This window comes from Polyodon spathula, chromosome 7 (genome assembly GCF_017654505.1).
Source record: "Polyodon spathula isolate WHYD16114869_AA chromosome 7, ASM1765450v1, whole genome shotgun sequence".
Taxonomy (NCBI): domain Eukaryota; kingdom Metazoa; phylum Chordata; class Actinopteri; order Acipenseriformes; family Polyodontidae; genus Polyodon; species Polyodon spathula.
The window spans coordinates 2928304-2949627 of NC_054540.1; the positions used below are offsets into that span (position 1 = coordinate 2928304).

The 21324-nt window shown below is 41.7% G+C and overlaps 1 protein-coding gene and 1 long non-coding RNA gene across 2 annotated transcripts in view; one reads left to right on the top strand and one right to left on the bottom strand.

The window, feature by feature from the left end:
- The window catches only part of LOC121317997 (cGMP-inhibited 3',5'-cyclic phosphodiesterase A-like), a 136683-nt gene that overhangs the window by 107681 nt on the left and 7678 nt on the right, over positions 1 to 21324 (top strand). The window contains exons 4-13 of the mRNA XM_041254146.1: positions 190 to 347; positions 4986 to 5110; positions 7425 to 7638; positions 11252 to 11337; positions 13010 to 13188; positions 13782 to 13919; positions 15674 to 15785; positions 16389 to 16502; positions 19606 to 19805; positions 20822 to 21025. Of these exons, the coding sequence (XP_041110080.1) occupies positions 190 to 347; positions 4986 to 5110; positions 7425 to 7638; positions 11252 to 11337; positions 13010 to 13188; positions 13782 to 13919; positions 15674 to 15785; positions 16389 to 16502; positions 19606 to 19805; positions 20822 to 21025 (1530 nt within the window). The remainder of the gene's footprint in view (positions 1 to 189; positions 348 to 4985; positions 5111 to 7424; positions 7639 to 11251; positions 11338 to 13009; positions 13189 to 13781; positions 13920 to 15673; positions 15786 to 16388; positions 16503 to 19605; positions 19806 to 20821; positions 21026 to 21324) is intronic.
- LOC121318000 overlaps positions 1 to 21324 on the bottom strand; it is a 110408-nt gene that overhangs the window by 66510 nt on the left and 22574 nt on the right. Inside the window, exon 3 of the long non-coding RNA XR_005950564.1 lies at positions 2572 to 2696. This is a non-coding gene — a long non-coding RNA (uncharacterized LOC121318000). The remainder of the gene's footprint in view (positions 1 to 2571; positions 2697 to 21324) is intronic.

Sequence of the window (21324 nt, forward strand, 5' to 3'; positions counted from 1 at the left end):
AATGTTCATTTTACCCAAACACATACCTATAAATAGTAAAACCAGAGAAACTGATAATTTTGCAGTGGTCTCTTAATTTTTTCCAGAGCTGTATATATATATATATATATATATATATATATATATATATATATATATAGTGTGTATGTGTATAATTATATAGAAATCAGGATTGCATTGTGTTTTCAGCGTCTGAGAAGAAGCCTGCCCCCGGGTCTGCTGAGACGGATTTCATCCACGTGGACGACCACGACGTCAGCCACAGGCCTGCCAACCATTGAGCCGGGGCCGGTCAGAAGAGACCGCAGCGGCAGCATCAAACCAGTCCATGAAGCCATCACGAGCAGGTAAACCAGAGGAAACCAAGCAACAAGCACAGGGCTGACGTGGGAAACCAATTCCACAGTAATGGCGCTTTGCTGTTATAGAAACAGGTCATTGGAACTGCAGAGTGGGTGTAAACAGTGGATCTGTGTGATAAGAGGAAACACTGGACACGTTTTATTTGGGCGAGCATCCAGTGGAGAGTATCATTCTTCTCTAAGGGAGAGAGCGGTTAAGTTCACAAAACCTTTTATTAAGAATGTTCTGTCGTAACATTTTCCTGAGGTTACAGGTAGTGTTAGAACAGTGGCACTAAACCAGTTGGCCTAAAACTAAAGAATTCCCCCCTTAAAAACAGGTCATTTAAAAAGAAAACAGAGAGAAAAGACATTTTCCAGTGTCACCTGCTGTACATACCCAGGAGTGCAGGAGGACTTGTTCTTGCCATATTTGGTATTTTTTATTTTTCTTTGACAGTTTTAGTTAAATATTACATGTACCTCAAAGCCAAAACTTGAATGACCTTTTCACTCCATATATGGTAATGTTTTATCAGCATCACTTTCTCTTATGGAGTTGAAGCGTGGGATATTTTTTACCTTACTCCTGTACATTCAAGCCCTTAAGATATTCAGCCTGTCTATGTTACAAACTTTACAGCTATGGCTGTGTTGCATCACCTAGAATTTTAGGATTGAGACACAATATCATAGAGAGAGAGAGAGAGAGAGAGAGAGAGAGAGATTGATAGATAGATAGATAGATAGAATGTCTAAACCCTATCTATATCTATACAAAGTCTGCACACCCTTTCAAAATGTTCACCTTTTGTTGTTGTATTGCCTGGAATTAAAATGCTTTTTTTTTCATTTATCTGCACATGCTACCCCACAACTTCCAAGTGAAAAAAATATTCTAGAAATTTGTAGAAAATTAATTAAAAATAAAAACTGAAATAGCTTGGTTGGATAAGTGTCCACCCTCCTTGTAATAGCAATCCTAAATTAGCTCAGGTGTGACCAATCGCTTTTAAAATCACACACCAAGTTAAGTAGCCTCCACCTATGTTAAACTTTAGTGATTCACATGATTTCAGGATAAATTCAGCAGTTCCTGTAGGTTCTCTCTGCTGGATAGTGCATTTCAAAACAAAACATCAACCATGAGCATCAAGGCGCTTTCAAAAAAACTCCAGGACAAAGTTCTTGAAAGGCACAGATCAGGGGATGGGTATAAAAAAATATCAAAGGCTTGAATATCCCTTGGAGCACAGTCAAGATGATTATTAAGAAGTGGAAGGTGTATGGCACAACCAAGACCCTGCCTAGATCAGGCCGTCCCTCCAAACTGGATGACCGAGCAAGAAAGAGACGGATCAGAGAGGCTACTAAGAGGCCAGTGGCAACTTTGCAAGAGCTACAGGCTTTTATGGCCAAGACTGGTCAAAGTGTGCATGTGACAACAATATCCGAAGCACTCCACAAATCCATTAGAAGCCATTACTCAAGAAAGCCCACCTTGAATCCCGTTTGAAGTATGCAAAAAAAAGAAGCTTTGTGGTCTGACGAAACTAAAATGGAACTTTTTGGCCACAGCACATCACCCAAAGAACACCATCCCTACTGTGAAGCATGGTGGTGGCAGCATCATGTTATGGGGATGTTTCTCTTCGGCAGGGCCAGTCCTTTCATCCAGCCATGGTTTTATCAGGCTTCACTGCTGGACCAGCTGTATCTATTGTTTTTGGTACAGGCAGGTTTAGGTCACAGGCAATGATGCGGAGAGGGATCCCTGGGAGTTTGGTGCAATTCTTGCTCTTTATAAAGCTGCCCATTGTTCTACTGAACCAGTTATAAAGCAGCATGGTCATGGCTCCCATTTACACTTTTTAATCACCAGTATTAAGACATAAATAATAATCTTTATATAGCGCCTTTCATAGTGGACCACCATCACAAAGTGCTTTACAATATACAAGTCTAGGGTGTGTGAACTATGCATCATCTGCAGAGTCACTTTTAACAACGTCTCACCCAAAAGTTGGAGCACAAGGAGGTTAAGTGACTTGCTCAGGGTCGCTCAGTGAGTCATTGGCTGACCTGGGATTTGAACCAGGGACCTCCTGTTTCCTGTTTCTTTAACCACTGGACCACACAGCCTATTGGTTTCCAATAATATGATTAATCACACACCTACAGTTCAGCAGGTAAGCCAGTATTACCATAAGAAAAAGAAACAGAGGCTCACCTGGCCTGCTCTGCCTCTTGGTGTTCAGGTGATTGGCAGTGGGGGCAGCGTACGAGGCAGAGAGGGACCGGCTCTTGTTTATTGTCAGCATGATTGAGCTGTTCCAGGAGTCACTGTTAGCTGTGCTGCAAAACAAGAGCCAGAACAACCATTAGAGTCTGCCTTCTAGACCATGCTGCAAAACAAAAGCCAGAACAACCGTTAGAGTCTGCCTTCTAGACCATGCTGCAAAACAAGAGCCAGAACAACCATTAGAGTCTGCCTTCTAGACCATGCTGCAAAACAAGAGCCAGAACAACCATTAGAGTCTGCCTTCTAGACCATGCTGCAAAACAAGATCCAGAACAACCGTTAGAGTCTGCCTTCTAGACCATGCTGCAAAACAAGAGCCAGAACAACCATTAGAGTCTGCCTTCTAGACCGTGCTGCAAAACAAGAGCCAGAACAACCGTTAGAGTCTGCCTTCTAGACCATGCTGCAAAACAAGAGCCAGAACAACCATTAGAGTCTGCCTTCTAGACCATGCTGCAAAACAAGAGCCAGAACAACCGTATCGCACTTTACTCCATTCATTTTCCCTTCTATCAGTGGCACTTGTCAGGATAGGAGGGAAAATGAATTGAGTAAAGTACAGATAAGTCCTTGAGGAAAACCTGCTGCCCTCTGCAAGAAAGCTGAAACTGGGATGGAATGCACCTTTCAGCATGACAACGACCCAAAGCACACAGACAAAGCTACACTGGAGTGGCTAAGGAACAAAAAGGTAAATGTCCTTGAGTGGCCCAGTCAGAGCTCCGACCTAAATCCAATCGAAAATTTGTGGCATGACTTGAACATTGCTGTCCATCAACGCTCCCCAAGGAACTTAATAGAGCTTGAACAGTTTGGTAAAGAAGAATCTAGGTGTGCAAAGTTGGTAGAAATCTATCCCAACAGACTCACAGCTGTAATTGCTGTCAAAGGTGCTTCCACCAAGTATTAACTCAGGGGGTGGAGACTTATCCACTTTCAGTTTTGTATTTTTAAAATATATATTTTTTTCTCAATAAAAACTTTTTCCCCTTAACAGTGTGGAGTATGGTGTGTAGATAAGTGGAAAAAAATCCTCATTTAAATGCATGAAACTCTGAGGCATTGACACAACAAAATGTGAAGAAAGTTCACATTATATATCAACATAATTTAGATCTTTTATTTACCATCATGTAATCAAATAAACTACTAAATGATATTGCAAACATCTACTGGAAGCCATAATAGTAGTACAGTATTTCATGTTAGATTTCAGAAATATGTCACATTTTTCAAGTATATGGAAAACTACAAAGCAGTATGCAATTCAATATGTTAACATAACATTTTTCAGCAGGTTTGATTTTACATTATGAAGGAAAATTAATGCTATAGGGTGATGGAAAACTTTTGGCAATTTGAATCTCTTTTTTGACAAGGCTCTTGTTTTGCAGCACGGTCTAGAAGGCAGACTAATGGTTGTTCTGGCTCTTGTTTTGCAGCACGGTCTAGAAGGCAGACTCTAATGGTTGTTCTGGCTCTTGTTTTGCAGCACGGTCTAGAAGGCAGACTCTAATGGTTGTTCTGGCTCTTGTTTTGCAGCACGGTCTAGAAGGCAGACTCTAATGGTTGTTCTGGCTCTTGTTTTGCAGCACGGTCTAGAAGGCAGACTCTAATGGTTGTTCTGGCTCTTGTTTTGCAGCACGGTCTAGAAGGCAGACTCTAATGGTTGTTCTGGCTCTTGTTTTGCAGCACGGTCTAGAAGGCAGACTCTAATGGTTGTTCTGGCTCTTGTTTTGCAGCACGGTCTAGAAGGCAGACTCTAATGGTTGTTCTGGCTCTTGTTTTGCAGCACGGTCTAGAAGGCAGACTCTAATGGTTGTTCTGGCTCTTGTTTTGCAGCATGGTCTAGAAGGCAGACTCTAACGGTTGTTCTAGCTCTTGTTTTGCAGCATGGTCTACAAGGCAGACTCTAACGGTTGTTCTGGCTCTTGTTTTGCAGCACAGTCTAGAAGGCAGACTCTAATGGTTGTTCTGGCTCTTGTTTTGTAGCATGGTCTAGAAGGCAGACTCTAATGGTTGTTCTGGCTCTTGTTTTGCAGCACGGTCTAGAAGGCAGACTCTAATGGTTGTTCTGGCTCTTGTTTTGCAGCACGGTCTAGAAGGCAGACTCTAATGGTTGTTCTGGCTCTTGTTTTGCAGCATGGTCTAGAAGGCAGACTCTAACGGTTGTTCTGGCTCTTGTTTTGCAGCACGGTCTAGAAGGCAGACTCTAATGGTTGTTCTGGCTCTTGTTTTGCAGCATGGTCTAGAAGGCAGACTCTAATGGTTGTTCTGGCTCTTGTTTTGCAGCATGGTCTAGAAGGCAGACTCTAATGGTTGTTCTGGCTCTTGTTTTGCAGCACAGCTAACAGTGACTCCTGGAACAGCTCAGTCATGCTGACAATAAACAAGAGCCGGTCCCTCTCTGCCTCGTACGCTGCCCCCACTGCCAATCACCTGAACACCAAGAGGCAGAGCAGGCCAGGTGAGCCTCTGTTTCTTTTCCTTATGGTAATACTGGCTTACCTGCTGAACTGTAGGTGTGTGATTAATCATATTATTGGAAACCAATAGGCTGTGTGGTCCAGTGGTTAAAGAAACAGGCTTATAACCAGGAGGTCCCTGGTTCAAATCCCAGGTCAGCCAATGACTCACTGAGCGACCCTGAGTAACCTCCTTGTGCTCCGACTTTCGGGTGAGACGTTGTTAAAAGTGACTCTGCAGATGATGCATAGTTCACACACCCTAGACTTGTATATTGTAAAGCACTTTGTGATGGTGGTCCACTATGAAAGGTGCTATATAAAGATTATTATTTATGTCTTAATACTGGTGATTAAAAAGTGTAAATGGGAGCCATGACCATGCTGCTTTATAACTGGTTCAGTAGAACAATGGGCAGCTTTATAAAGAGCAAGAATTGCACCAAACTCCCAGGGATCCCTCTCCGCATCATTGCCTGTGACCTAAACCTGCCTGTACCAAAAACAATAGATACAGCTGCTCCAGCAGTGAAGCCTGATAAAACCATGGCTGGATGAAAGAACCCCAAACATCAGGCAAGATCTGAACTAAAAGGCAGCAAATCTCAACGAAAGGCAAATCTCGGCTCAAAGGCAAACAAAAACACATTAAAGGGGGATACAGGGAATATTGGCCACAATATTTATTTTGTTTTATTTTGTGATCTGAAAGACACTGCCCTCAGCTGAGTGTAATTTTACATAGGTTCTGTATGACAGCGTGTTTACTCCTTAAAATATAGTGTAGTCTGCCTTGGAATCATCTGTCTTCACTTCACTGGGCAATGGCACTGAACAAAATCAACCCAGAAAAGTAGGTCAGGTATATTGTCACCTTTAGTGCAGCGTGGGTGAGGGTTAATGAAGCAGGAAGGCATAGTTGAGTTGCGCAGTGGGGCGTGGCACCCTGCTGAACACAGAAATGAACTAAACTCAAAGTGATGCATTGCATGGGCTCTCCAAGGGGGAAATGTAACAGACTCAACTGTGACCTCCTGCAAGGAAACACACAGATCAATCAGAGCAGCCTCTAAGCTCAAGCTGCAAGTCCGCTTCAGTCCAACAGTACTGTGTAGTCCATGCATTGGGGAGGCAAACACATACGCTAAATTGTTTTACACCTCACAGAATATTCCCATCATGCCCAGTGCAAACGTACAGCTATGTACTTCATAGATATTCAATAGCTCCTCAAAATAAGCTACAGTATAAGGAACAATGGTTTAGTGAATCGATCGCTTTTACTTTAATTAAGGTCAGAAAGTGTAATGTACTGCTAAGTAAACTGGTAACACTTAAGAATAATGGCCGCAAATTCATAATGAATTCCGGCTGAATACCACAGAAATAAGACCTGAATATCTACTACACTACTTCTGAGTTATGAAGTAATTCATTTTGAATTCAGACCAATTAATCAATGTAAATGTAATTACCTGTATTCATTCTGTTTCTTTGTAACAAATAATGCTGATCACAAGAATTTACAGCCATTTTTTTAAAGTGTTACCAGTAAACTTTTTATTTCAAAATAAAAAAAGCACGTGTTTACTTTATTTGGGTTTAATAAAACAGTTATTGAATAAATATTTGTTAACACAGATTGTATTGAATTCTGACAGTAGGTGGTAACATGTATTGTGCTAGCAATAGGAAAGTAATAAAACAAGCAGGTCCAGAAAATGTTGCATGAAAGCCAGTGTTCCATGGGATGATTTGAAAGTATGTGACATTAAATTACTAGCACTACTGGAGTAAAGTTTGTGAGGAATGGTGTCCTGTGAGCTGTTGGTGCGAGACTGTCTTTAACATGTGATGCTATTGCTTTTTCTAGAAGTGTATCAAATACATGTCTCCTTTGTGGTTTTGTTAAGATTTATATGAGGGTATTGGTGCCACCTTGTGTCCAGATCCTCAAATTACACTACATTTCCAAAACCCAGAAAAACTATTATAAACTTCACAAAAAAAGTTATGTAATTATTTAAGATTGGCTAACCCTATTCTTGACTACTACTATTACTACAACTACTACTACTACTACTACTACTACTACTACTACTACTACTACTAATAATAATAATAATAATAATAATAATAATAATAATAATAATAATAAGCAAATCTATGTTGACAAAACCAAGCTGTTCTGTTGGATATGTGTAGCCCGATATCAACAAATAGAAAAGTAATTTTGTTTTCTGCACATCTTTACTTTCTTTTGTCCTTCTTAGTTTTTCTTTTAACGTGCTTATGACGAGGGTGTTCTTTTGCTAGGTTGTCCGACTTCCAACATCTCACCTCTCACCTCCCCGTGCCATTCACCCATCCAGGGGACCCCGGCCAGTAGCCCCACCAGCAAACACTCCTCCGTTGAGTTCCCAGACACAGCGGACCCTGCACTGATCACCCAGCACAAAGCCTTACCCTCCACTCAGAGCTCCTCGGACCCCCTGGGGCCGCACAGGGACCCCTCGGCACTCTGCCCTAGGTAAGACTGTGGGGTGAACTTGTAGCCATGTTTCTTTGTTTTTTTTTTATTCTTTTCCTTGTCATTCTCCATAACTATCCAACACTACATATCTATCTGAAATGCTCCATCCATATCACCCTGGCCGCCAGCTGCGATGGACACATTCAGGACGGCTGGTTCCACCAGTGTCTAGGTACGTCATGCTAAGGGGTGGCAGTTTTTCCCACCATGCTCCGGCTCTCTGGAATGCTTTGCCAGGGATCATGGGAAATGATCAAATAACTGCACACAGGATTGGAGTGCAGCTGTAGGGAAGCAATCACTCACAGCAGGGGGCAGCTGCAATGAGTTCACCTTCCCCCTGCCAGTGGAAGTTTAATTACACAGCCAGGTGGTCCAGTCGTATTGAAACTGAAGATTTGTCTTTGTGAAGGGCGCATGAATCAAGCCAAGTACAAGGTTGTCCTGGAAGAAAACTTGCTTCCTTCTGCTCTGACAATGTTCCCCAACTCTGAGGATTGGTTTTTCCAGCAGGACAATGCTCCATGCCACACAGCCAGGTCAATCAAGGTGTGGATGGAGGACCACCAGATCAAGACCCTGTCATGGCCAGCCCAATCTCCAGACCTGAACCCCATTGAAACCCTCTGGAATTTGATCAAGAGGAAGATGGATGGTTACAAGCCATCAAACAAAGCCGAGCTGCTTGAATTTTTGCGCCAGGAGTGGCATAAAGTCACCTAACATCAATGTGAAAGACTGGTGGAGAGCATGCCAAGATGCATGAAAGCTGTGCTTGAAAATCAGGGTTATTCCACCAAATATTGGTTTCTGAACTCTTCCTAAGTTAAAACATTAGTATTGTGTTGTTTAAAAATGAATATGAACTTATTTTCTTTGCATTATTCGAGGTCTGACAACACTGCATCTTTTTTGTTATTTTGACCAGTTGTCATTTTCTGCAAATAAATGCTCTAAATGACAATATTTTTATTTGGAATTTGGTAGAAATGTTGTCAGTAGTTTATAGAATAAAACAAAAATGTTCATTTTACCCAAACACATACCTATAAATAGTAAAACCAGAGAAACTGATAATTTTACAGTGGTCTCTTAATTTTTTCCAGAGCTGTATATATATATATATATATATATATATATATATATATATATATATATATATATATATAGTACTGTGCAAAAGTTTTAGGCAGGTGTGAAAAAATGCTGTAAAGTAAGAATGCTTTCAAAAATAGACATGTTAATAGATTATATTTATCAATTAACTAAATGCAAAGTGAGTGAACAGAAGAACAATCTAAGTCAAATCCATATTTGATGTGACCACTCTTTGCCTTCAAAACAGCATCAATTCTTCTAGGTACACTTGCACAAAGTCAGGGATTTTGTAGACATATAGTCAGGTGTATGATTAAACAATTATACCAAACAGGTGCTAAAGATCATCAATTCAATATGTAGGTTGAAACACAATCATTAACTGAAACTGAAACAGAAACAGCTGTGTAGGAGGAATAAAACTAGGTGAGGAACAGCCAAACTCAGCTAACAAGGTGAGGTTGCTGAAGACAGTTTACTGTCAAAAGTCATACACCATGGCAAGACTGAGCACAGCAACAAGACACAAGGTAATTATACTGCATCAGCAAGGTCTCTCCTAGGCAGAAACTTCGAGGCAGACAGGGGTTTCCAGATGTGCTGTCCAAGCTCTTTTGAAGAAGCACAAAGAAACGAGCAATGTTGAGGACTATAGACCACTTACTGCAGCAGATGGAACACACATCATGCTTACTTTCCTTCGCAATCAGAAGATGTCCAGCAATGCCATCAGTTCAGAATTGGCAGAAAACAGTGGGACCCTGGTACACCCATCTACTGTCCAGAAAAGTCTGGTCAGAAGTGGTCTTCATGGAAGACTTGCGGTCAAAAAGCCATACCTCTGACGTGGAAGCAAGGCCAAGCACTCAACTATGCATGAAAACACAGGAAGGCCAAGCGACTCAACTATGCACGAAAACACAGGAACTGGTGTGCAGAAAAATCGCAGCAGGTGCTCTGGACTGATGAGTCAAAATTTGAAATATTTGGCTGTAGCAGAAGGCAGTTTGTTCGCTGAAGGGCTGGAGAGCGGTACACGAATGAGTGTCTGCAGGCAACAGTGAAGCATGGTGGAGGTTCCTTCCAAGTTTGGGGCTGCATTTCTGCAAATGGAGTTGGGATTTGGTCAGAGTTAATGGTCTCCTCATTGCTGAGAAGTACAGACAGATACTTATCCATCATGCAATACCATCAGGGAGGCATCTGATTGGCCCCAAATTTATTCTGCAGCATGACAACGACCCCAAACATACAGCGAAAGTCATTAAGAACTATCTTCAGCGTAAAGAAGAACAAGGAGTCCTGGAAGTGATGGTATGGCCCACACAGAGCCCTGATCTCAACATCATCGAGTCTGTCTGGGATTACATGAAGAGAGAAAAGCAACTGAGGCTGTTTTGAAGGCAAAGGGTGGTCACACCAAATATTGATTTGATGTTGATTTTTCTTCTGCTCGCTCACGCATTTTGTTAATTGATAAATATAAACTACTAACGTCTATTTTTGAAAGCATTCTTACTTTACAGCGTTATTTCACACCTGCCTAAAACTTTTGCACAGTACTGTATTTATATCTATATCTATATCTATATCTATATATATATATATATATATATATATATATATATATATATATATATATATATCTACATATAAAATGTCATTTTTGTATCTTGTAGCTATCTTTCTGTCCACAGAGTCCGGCATAAAACAGTTGTCTGATGACATGGAATTGATTACAACAAAGCAATCATTCTATTCCATTCCTAAACTGGGTGTAATAAGGCAGGGCAGTGCTATGTGTGGGAGAGCTGCCTGGCTTCCCTGCTCAGTCCTCTTTCCATTGCACACTCTGGAATAATCGACCTGACATCCCTGAGATATGCAGTGGTTCTAAAGCCTTTGTGATGATTGTTTTCATCTATTATTAATTAAAGGAAGCTGTTAGTTGCAAAGGGACTCAATTCTGAACTTCTGCAGACTTTTCAAAAATAGAAATCTTTTTTTTTTTTTGCTCTCCTCAAGTTTTCAACTTGGGGCTCAGACTGGGCTAGAGGACTCAGAGAGAGCTGCTTTGTATATTGCATCTGGGGAAAGCTGTTTTTTCTTTTGTGTAAATAAGGCAAAACCATTTTTTTAAAATCTTTCAATTTTATAATTTGCAGGCTTTCTAAGGTTGATTCCCTTCTAAAAGTTTGCCATAGTAGAATTATGTGCATTAATGCATAGTGAAAGCATGGTGAAGCATAGGTAAGCATTGTAAAGAAAAAAACAGGTATGGTAAATCATATTGATAAACTTGGAAAACCAGGGTAAACTAGGGTACTTTAGACACATTTCTGACATTTTCTTCTGGTTTGAACTCAAAGCATCCTGCTTGCTTGAAGTTATGTAATTGAAACCAGAGTGGTACTAACTACGGCTTTTCTATTAAAAAAAAAAAAAAAAAAAAAGATTACAAAATGAAGTGCCAAAGCCTTTGCTAAAGATACTTCTTTATATCCCTTCCTAGCTGTGGAAGATTATTCAACAAAACAAATCGCAGTGAAGGCAGTCTGGACAGAGCGGACACACCCACACATTCAATAAACAGGACAGGTAATGAGTACCCTCTTACTGGTGCAGATAATTATCCTTTTGTCATTCTATAGTAAGCAAAACACAATCATTATTTGCATATGCCAGAGAAATGAAAATGCTACTATTGACTATGGCTGGTTACTCAATTAATGTTCTCGTCTATTGGTTCTTTGCTTGTTTTTTATTCTTTAATTTGGGATATGCACATTTTCCCATGCAAGGGTAGGGAAGAAAACCCCTTGCAGATTCCTGGTACCTGATCGCTTTGTGTGTTATAGTTGACTATCCCTGCATTGTGTACAGTGGCTGCAATCAGACTGGGGGACCATGAGCAAAGGCATCAGGATGCAACAGATTGTCTATAGCATTGTATTTGAAATATTTGCCTGCATTAACACCAAAAAAATAAATAAATAACCATACATTAGGGTAGCTGTACTAAAGTGTTGTGCCTGTCGAAATCATCACAAACCAGTTTCAAATGAGTCGGAAGTTTAGGGTGAAATGTACTTTTTAGGGAATGCTTTGCAGCAGCAGTTTTTCTTTGCGGGTCAACCTTAAATGGATATGTAATTATGGGCGTTCCTGCATAAATTTGCAAAAAACAGGCGGAGAGTGCAAATGAGGGTTCTCAAATATTATAATGAGATGTACTAAAGCTGTAAGAGAAAGGGTATTTCGTACCTGCATTCCCCTCTTCGATGTAAATGAAGACCAAATTAAGCACAAGTACAGCTTTGGCATTCACATAATTCTTGAGCTGCTGTCTGGTTTAAAAGATGTCTTGGAGCCTGTCCCCCCCAGAGAAACCATGCTGTCTCTGCAGTTGTCAAACTGCTGTCCACCCTGCATTATCTTGCCTCTGGGTCCTTTCAGGAGACTGTGGTAGCTGTACTACTGTACTATATACTGCACTGGCCCACTTTACCTGTTTATATTTTTGCATAATGTAATGTGTAGCCTACCCAAAAAACATTAATGTTATTTCAGCGCAATGATTTATACATTCAAAATACATTAAGCACTATAGATGTATGCATGTGATTTATTGTATTTTTTAAAACCCAACACCTCCTTATGTCAGACAAAGGGGCTACTGTGTGATTATGAAAAGCTTTTTGATAGAAACACATTTTATATTTGGGGGGGTGAAGGTGGGAGCCCCACGAAAGATTCAAATGGGAATAAACTTACTTTTTTTATTATTTACTCTAAAAAAATGTCGCATGACTCTTCCAATGCTAGAGATCTTGCTAAGATGACGCAACAGGTATTTTAATTAGTATATTGCCTCTCTCTTCATGAACATATTTTCTCTTAGTACATACAACAAAATGTATACTTTGCGAATTGTCGCAACAAAAATGCAAATTGTGTTATATTTGTGCTGCAACTGGCCCATCTTAGTAAATCTACCCCTTAGTTGTTTGAAAACAAAATTGTTCAAATGATGAATTAGAGTAAATAGCTTTGAGAATTTAGCCCAAGATGGTAAAATTTCAGATAGATCTTTAAGCTATCTAATGTTTCAGCATCTTTATTCTGCCGGTTATAGTATTGCAGATCACCCTCTATGATGGTCATTCTTTTTCCTTCTGGGTTTTCTGAAGCAGCACTGTAAAACATGCAGTCCTCTTCATGTGCTGATCATCATCCTGTAGTAAGTCCATTCTTGTTTTGCAATGGACAGAGGACCCTGCTCAAGCGACGTCAGACTACGACAGCACCCACGAAACCAACAACAGCGACAGCAGCGACATCGCCCAGAACGAGGACCAACCCGAATGTTCCAAAGAGTCCAGGGAAGGGTCTGTCTGCAGATCATACAGACCAGACACCCTCATCTTGCACCCCTTGATGCCACCCGAGGTATATAACAGACCAGACACCCAAATCTTAATGCCACCCGAGGTATATAACAGACCAGACACCCAAATCTTAGTGCCACTCGTGGTATATCACAGACCAGACACCCTCATCTTAACTGTGGTATATCACAGACCAGACACCCATCATTCTCAGACCCACAGCAACACATGTATATATTTTATGAGGAGTGGAAACTCTCTACCATTCGCTTTCAATGGTATTCCAGATCCTGTTATTCTGCCATAAAACAATAGGGCTCAGTTTGGAAACATCACATGGCATAAAGAGTCCATTGACAGCCTGTAGGTTTGTGAATTCAAGTAAACATGCTAAAAATACCCACATCTTTGTTATCATGATGACACTGTGACTTTAAAAGTACAGTCAATGCTCAACATTTAGCGCAGTTTCAAAGTGGTTGTGTAAATTTGATCCTTAGGCTGTTTGCAAAGTGAAGACCCCAGAGGTACAAGGGTTCATAAAGTGAGTACCATTCCAACAAACCAGCAGCCATCCACTGGCATGCTCTGCGATGTGAAGCACTGCATAGTGAGAGTTAATGAGATGGTATGTGCCCTGTCTGTCTGCTGCAGGCCAAGTCCATTTTAGCTGCAGAGCCCTTGTTGATGGAACTCCTCCACCCCATAATGGAGCAGCTGAACAACTGGAACTTCCCCATCTTCGACCTGGTGGAGAGGACCGGGGGAAAGTGTGGCTGCATCCTGAGCCAGGTGGGTCCTCAGCCTTGCTGCACACAGAGTAGTGGAGCTGTGCCCACTTTGCATTAGTGAGACAGAGGTGAGGGGCGTGTGACACTGCACTGCCCAATGAGCAACACGGCTGGAGAGGACAGAGACGAGGCTGCTGCTGAGAGTCTAGTGACACATCAGCGGTTACAAAAAAGCTCAAGTCATGCTTTATTCAAGAAGGTTGTTATTGTTTTTACAGGTTTGGGTATTGAGATGTCTTTAAAACCCTAAAAATAGTTGGCAGAGTTACCTCTAGCCAGTAGTTTAAGTGCAGAAACCCTATTGACTGTAAACCCGCTTGATGTTTACACTTTATAACCCGCTTGATGTCTACACTGTGATCCTTTTAAAGGATTTTCTATACCTGCTGGCTGGCCAATAGGAGGACAATAAATATCTGCTCCAAATCCCTACCCAGAGCTGGTCATCAGAACACCAGTAGTTGCTGGAATTCTGAAATGATATATATTGTGTTTGAAGGGCCCTCATAAAAGCACCTGCAGTATACCATGGGTTATGCTGTTCATCATTGTGATTTATATAGCTTTGCTGGTCTGACTTCTTTATCTTGGTGAAGATTGAAACACTGCTACATACTGTCATTGTTTATAAGCCAATCCTTGGCAAAACCTCAAATTATTACTTACCTCTGGTAGGACTTATAATCTCAGACTGTGCTCAGTTTTCTCAGTTCCTAAACTTTGTACAGAATTTGGAAAAAAGGCATTCAGTTTTCTAGTTCTATGGGCTTGGAATAAACTTCAGGAAGAGCTGAAAATGACTGTCTTGATGACTTTAAAGGCATCCATCTGTGCAGACGAGACATGGCTTTGTTTTGGTCGGTGCTCCTAAAGTGTTTGTAATTTGATTAACTTGTTTGTGTTGGCTGTGTTCATTGTAAACTGTGTGTATTTTGTATTATATGCCACCTTCTTAACCAGGTCTCCCTTGAAAGGGGATTCTAATCTCTAAAACCGGACTTTCTTGGATAAATGCAAAAAAAAAAAAAAAAAAAAAAAAAAAAAAAATACATAAATGAATAAATAAAAATAAACAGTACCAAAAGCTTGGTAAAACATGGTTAAAAATAAACTAAAAAAACGTGTGTAAATGTGTGGCAAAAGAAGGACTTCTAGTAATTACACATCTTTAAAAAGATTTAAAAAAAAAAAACAGCTCAGGGGGATTTACAACATGGTGATTATAAGACCCTGAAACCCCTTGAACACTTGCCTCTCTTACCAGCCCCTGCCTCTCTGTGTAGCAGGTACCCCCTGCACTGTGACAGCACTGAGCGTGTGATAGAGTGGGGGCTCCTGAAGCTGCCTCTCTTACCAGCCCCTGCCTCTCTGTGTAGCAGGTACCCCCCTGCACTGTGACAGCACTGAGCGTGTGATAGAGTGGGGGCTCCTGAAGCTGCCTCTCTTACCAGCCCCTGCCTCTCTGTGTAGCAGGTACCCCCCTGCACTGTGACAGCACTGAGCGTGTGATAGAGTGGGGGCTCCTGAAGCTGCCTCTCTTACCAGCCCCTGCCTCTCTGTGTAGCAGGTACCCCCCTGCACTGTGACAGCACTGAGCGTGTGATAGAGTGGGGGCTCCCGAAGCTGCCTCTCTTACCAGCCCCTCCCTCTCTGTGTAGCAGGTACCCCCCTGCACTGTGACAGCACTGAGCGTGTGATAGAGTGGGGGCTCCTGAAGCTGCCTCTCTTACCAGCCCCTGCCTCTCTGTGTTGCAGGTATCCTACAAGCTCTTTGAAGACACAGGGCTTTTCGAAACATTTAAGATCCCGGTCAGAGAGTTCATGAATTACTTTCACGCGCTGGAGAATGGATACAGAGATATACCTTGTGAGTAACCCCTACTGTTTATACAGCACTGTCTTCCAGAGACGCTTCAACAGTAATGGTCTTTTTTTCCATTTCCGTTACTGTAGTGTGATCCCTCATTCCCATCCCCGATCTCTGCCCAACACGCTTCTTCAGGAGGTACAAATGGAATTCACCTGGCGAGCCCAGATGTCATTGAATGGCTTTCCAGTCTCAACATACAACTAAAAACCTGGGCCATTGCTTTTCAAATGCCATACGAAAGAGAGACTGTTTGAAAGTGTTTGCGATTATTTTGAGGATTCTGGGTTCTTTTGCTCCCATGTTGAGTTATTATCACTCTGAATCTGCCTACATGTTTACTTACACATAATTACAATGTTATTGTGTATAGTTACAATGCATGTAATGTGTAAATCTTTTTGCATGATATATGTAAGTACACAATTGTATCAGAAAAGGGTTAGGGTTAGGTTTTTATATCTTTCACCACTACAGGGAACCAGAAGGCTGCCACAGCATGTTACATTCTCAGAGGCTATGTTGTAGTGCCATCCTTTCCAATCAATCTATTTATGTATTTACATATACATATATATTACATATATTTTTTGCTATGAACAGATCACAACAGAATCCATGCCACCGATGTTCTGCACGCAGTCTGGTACCTCACAACCCAGCAGATTCCTGGACTCCCCAGTGCACTCAATGACCACGGCTCCGCCAGCGATTCAGGTAGCGGCGATTCACCCACTCTAGTTGCTGACTGTAACAGAAAGGTCTGTGCAGAGTCCCATACAGGATTATCCGAGGTCAGCTAATTTAGTAACTGTTAAATGTCAGCACCCTGGACAGTGTCAATGATGCCTGTTGATCATCTAGAGCTCTGTGGGGTGTTTGTGAAGATCTGTCACCCAGAGCCCTGTGGGGTGTTTGTGAAGATCTGTCACCCAGAGCCCTGTGGGGTGTTTGTGAAGATCTGTCACCCAGAGCTCTGTGGGGTCTTTGTGAAGATCTGTCACCCAGAGCTCTGTGGGGTGCTTGTGAAGATCTGTCACCCGAGCTCTGTGGGGTGTTTGTGAAGATCTGTCACCCAGAGCCATGTGGGGTGTTTGTGAAGATCTGTCACCCAGAGCTCTGTGGGGTGCTTGTGAAGATCTGTCACCCAGAGCTCTGTGGGGTGCTTGTGAAGATCTGTCACCCAGAGCTTTGTGGGGTGTTTGTGAAGATCTGTCACCAGAGCTCTGTGGGGTCTTTGTGAAGATCTGTCACCCAGAGCTTTGTGGGGTGTTTGTGAAGGTCTGTCACCCAGAGCTCTGTGGGGTACTTGTGAAGATCAGTCACCCAAAGTTTTTTTTCGGTAGAGAAAACGCTTTCCGTTAACAATATTAAAGATGAACTAAAAATAATAAAACTAAGAAAACCATTTAAATGACAAAGAGAGGAACTGATACCTGTTTTCTTGATTATTGTATTGTTTTTTAAAGAGTGATTAGCTTCAAATGATTTACAGTGGGTTGCGAAAGTATTGACCCCCCTTGGAATTTTTCCTATTTTGTTGCCTTACAACCTGGAATTAAAATGGATTTGTATTTGGATTTCATGTAATGGACATACACAAAATAGTCCAAATTGGTGAAGTGAAATGAAAAAAATAACTTGTTTCAAAAAATTCTAAAAAATAAATAACGGAAAAGTGGTGCGTGCATATGTATTCACCCCCTTTGCTATTAAGCCTCTAAATAAGATCTGGTGCAACCAGTTACCTTCAGAAGTCACATAATTAGTTAGATAAAGTCCACCTGTGTGCAATCTAAGTGTCACATGATCTGTCACATGATCTCAGTATATATACACCTGTTCTGAAAGGCCCCAGAGTCTGCAACACCACTAAGCAAGGGGCACCACCAAGCAAGCGGCACCATGAAGACCAAGGAGCTCTCCAAACAGGTCAGGGACAAAGTTGTGGAGAAGTACAGATCAGGGTTGGGTTATAAAAAAAAATCCAATACTTTGAACATCCCACGGAGCACCATTAAAGTCATTATTAAAAAATATGAAGAGTATGGCACCACAACAAACCTGGCAAGAGAGGGCCGCCCACCAAAACTCACGGACCACGCAAGGAGGGCATTAATCAGAGAGGCAACAAAGAGACCAAAGATAACCCTGAAGGAGCTGTAAAGCTCCACAGCGGAGATTGGAGTATCTGTCCATAGGACCACTTTAAGCCGTACACTCCACAGAGCTGGGCTTTACGGAAGAGTGGCCAGAAAAAAAGCCATTGCTTAAAGAAAAAAATAAGCAAACACATTTGGTGTTCGCCAAAAGGCATGTGGGAGACTCCCCAAACATATGGAAGAAGGTACTCTGGTCAGATGAGACTAAAATTGAGCTTTTTGGCCATCAAGGAAAACGCTATGTCTGGCGCAAACCCAACACCTCTCATCACCCCGAGAACACCATCCCCACAGTGAAGCATGGTGGTGGCAGCATCATGCTGTGGGGATGTTTTTCATCGGCAGGGACTGGGAAACTGGTCAGAATTGAATGAATGATGGATGGCGCTGAATACAGGGAAATTCTTGAGGGAAACCTGTTTCAGTCTTCCAGAGATTTGAGACTGGGACGGAGGTTCACCTTCCAGCAGGACAATGACCCTAAGCATACTGCTAAAGCAACACTCGAGTGGTTTAAGGGGAAACATTTAAATGTCTTGGAATGGCCTAGTCAAAGCCCAGACCTCAATCCAATTGCGAATCTGTGGTATGACTTAAAGATTGCTGTACACCAGCGGAACCCATCCAACTTGAAGGAGCTGGAGCAGTTTTGCCTTGAAGAATGGGCAAAAATCCCAGTGGCTAGATGTGCCAAGCTTATAGATACATACCCCAAGAGACTTGCAGCTGTAATTGCTGCAAAAGGTGGCTCTACAAAGTATTGACTTTGGGGGGGTGAATACTTATGCACGCTCAAGTTTTCTGTTTTTTTGTCTTATTTCTTGTTTGTTTCACAATAAAAAATATTTTGCATCTTCAAAGTGGTAGGCATGCTGTGTAAATCAAATGATACAAACCCCCAAAAAATCAATTTTAATTCCAGGTTGTAAGGCAACAAAATAGGAAAAATGCCAAGGGGGGTCAATACTTTCTCAAGCCACTGTATATATATTTTAGTTTTTAGTTTTACTGTTCCCTTACATTCTCAGTGGTTCTTCTTCCAATATGGTACTCAAATTATTATTATTATTATTATTATTATTATTATTATTATTATTATTATTATTATTATTATTATTATTATTTTTGGGGGTTAGGGTCCTTTGAGTTCAGAAGCTGCTCCAGTTACTTACCGTCCACATATGTAATGTGGGTTAGATCTTATATTAGTACAGCAGCTTATTGCCAAAAATCAGTAAATGAAAGGAAACCTGGTGCAAAGCTGTAGGTTACTGGATGGCATCGGTACTTATTTCTAAAAGGCATTTTGGCTGATCAAGTCTACGTTACATTATCAATGGAAGGCAATTGAAGAGCAGCTCCTCAACTTGGTGAAAGCACCTCGACACAAGCTTGTGGGTGTTTGCAAAAGGAACCACTCGAAAATAATATGGTAAGGGACAGAAATAAACAAATCAATCAATCTGAAGCTGTTTGCTCTTCAATATTATTTTTCATTTGAATTGATGTATTTATTCTTATGTTTATTGGCCAGTGTATCTTATCCTTTATAACGATCATTTCGTTAGTTGTCCATTGATTGATTTCACGAGCACACGTGTTTCCATTGCTGACCGGCTCTCTCCATGTTTCTTGTGTTGTCGGTTTGTTTCACACAGACTCGGACAGTGGTATCACTCACGGTCATATGGGATATGTTGTATCAAAAACGTACAACGCTACAGAAGACCATTACGGCTGCCTGTCTGCTAACATCCCTGCCCTGGAGCTGATGGCGCTGTACGTTGCTGCAGCCATGCATGATTACGATCACCCAGGAAGAACCAACGCCTTTCTGGTGGCCACCAGCGCCCCTCAGGTAAGCAGGGTTCAAACAGGAAAAACAGGGATTTCAAATTCCTAGCAGACGCTACCCTTATACAAGCTGACCACAGACATGGTGCAGCTTTCCCATGCTTGCAGTATGGGTTCACCATAGCTTACCATGGTGTGCCATGTTTTAGCAGACCTCTCTGGTCTTTACAGTGCTTCCCTATACTTTACCATGCTTTCACTAAGCTTTTTTACACTTTGCTATGCTTTTATTATGGGAAACTTGTATAAGGGTTCAGAGCAGTCTGTGTTCACTTATCATTGTATCTTTGCCATGATTGTATCCTTGTGTACACTGACTTACAGTAAGCACTAATATTATCAGCTATAGTTGGGCACAAACATAGAACCAATGTACATGCTGCCAGTTGAAGAGCATACAGATAACAAAGCAAACAAAGACAGTGAAAGACCCTTGCTGTCAAGCCCTGCTGAAATGTATTACCCAACCCTGTGCATGTAATCTCGCAGAGTGGGGCGTCTAGTGATCAAATTCAAAACATCAGAAGTACCATTTTGACCTCCCCTTGACAGGCCCCTGGTTAGCAGGGTTGTCCAAATACTTTCCAGCACACTGCCAGCAAAGGACCGAACCTCTACAGAACAAGTCAGTCCGCACATAGATTACTAAACCAGAACAATGAAAAGATACCTGAGCTCAGCTTCACTTTGCAGTTCTCTCGCCCAAGAGTGACGCATTAACTATGTGGGGTTTACAGCCCTGAAAGAGTGTTCAAGGGCCACACAAGAGGTACTAGAGGTAGTGTCTCTGAAAATGCAGGCAAATACTAAGTTTAGACTGGAACAGCAGCTCATTGGGACCCTGAGTGGCTCCCCTGGGGATCGGAGGACGGTCACTGACCTTTAGTTCTCTTGAGCTGTCGTGAGGAATTTGTGTGTTGAGGGAATGTGACTGGACATTAGGAAAAGAAAATGGGGGGGGGGGATAATTAGGCTGAAATTTGTGCACACGCCCTGCAATAACCTTTCTGTTTCGGGCAGGCTGTGTTGTACAACGACCGGTCAGTGCTGGAGAACCACCACGCTGCGTCCGGCTGGAATCTGTTCATGTCTCGGCCGGAGTACAACTTCCTTGTCAACCTGGACCACGCGGAGTTCAAGCGCTTCCGCTTCCTCGTCATAGAGGCCATCCTGGCCACTGATCTCAAGAAACACTTTGATTTTCTGTCCGCTTTCAATTCCAAGGTAACTGGGTTTGAGCTGCTCGGACTGCCTGTGTTGTCCTAGTGTAGAATCATTAACTGTGCTCACAGGGTAAGCGTGCATAAGCAGCCTTGGGCTTGACAAACGACTGCCTCTGTGTATCTTGTATTGTGTGTCGGACCATGATAAAAGAAGATACGTTGAATTAAATAACTTATTTGGCAATGTTGACGTGATTGAACTCCCATTCAAAAAAAAAAAAAAGAAAACTTTAATAATTATCATCTCACCATGATGTTAAATAAAAGATCTAAATTATTATTATTATTATTATTATTATT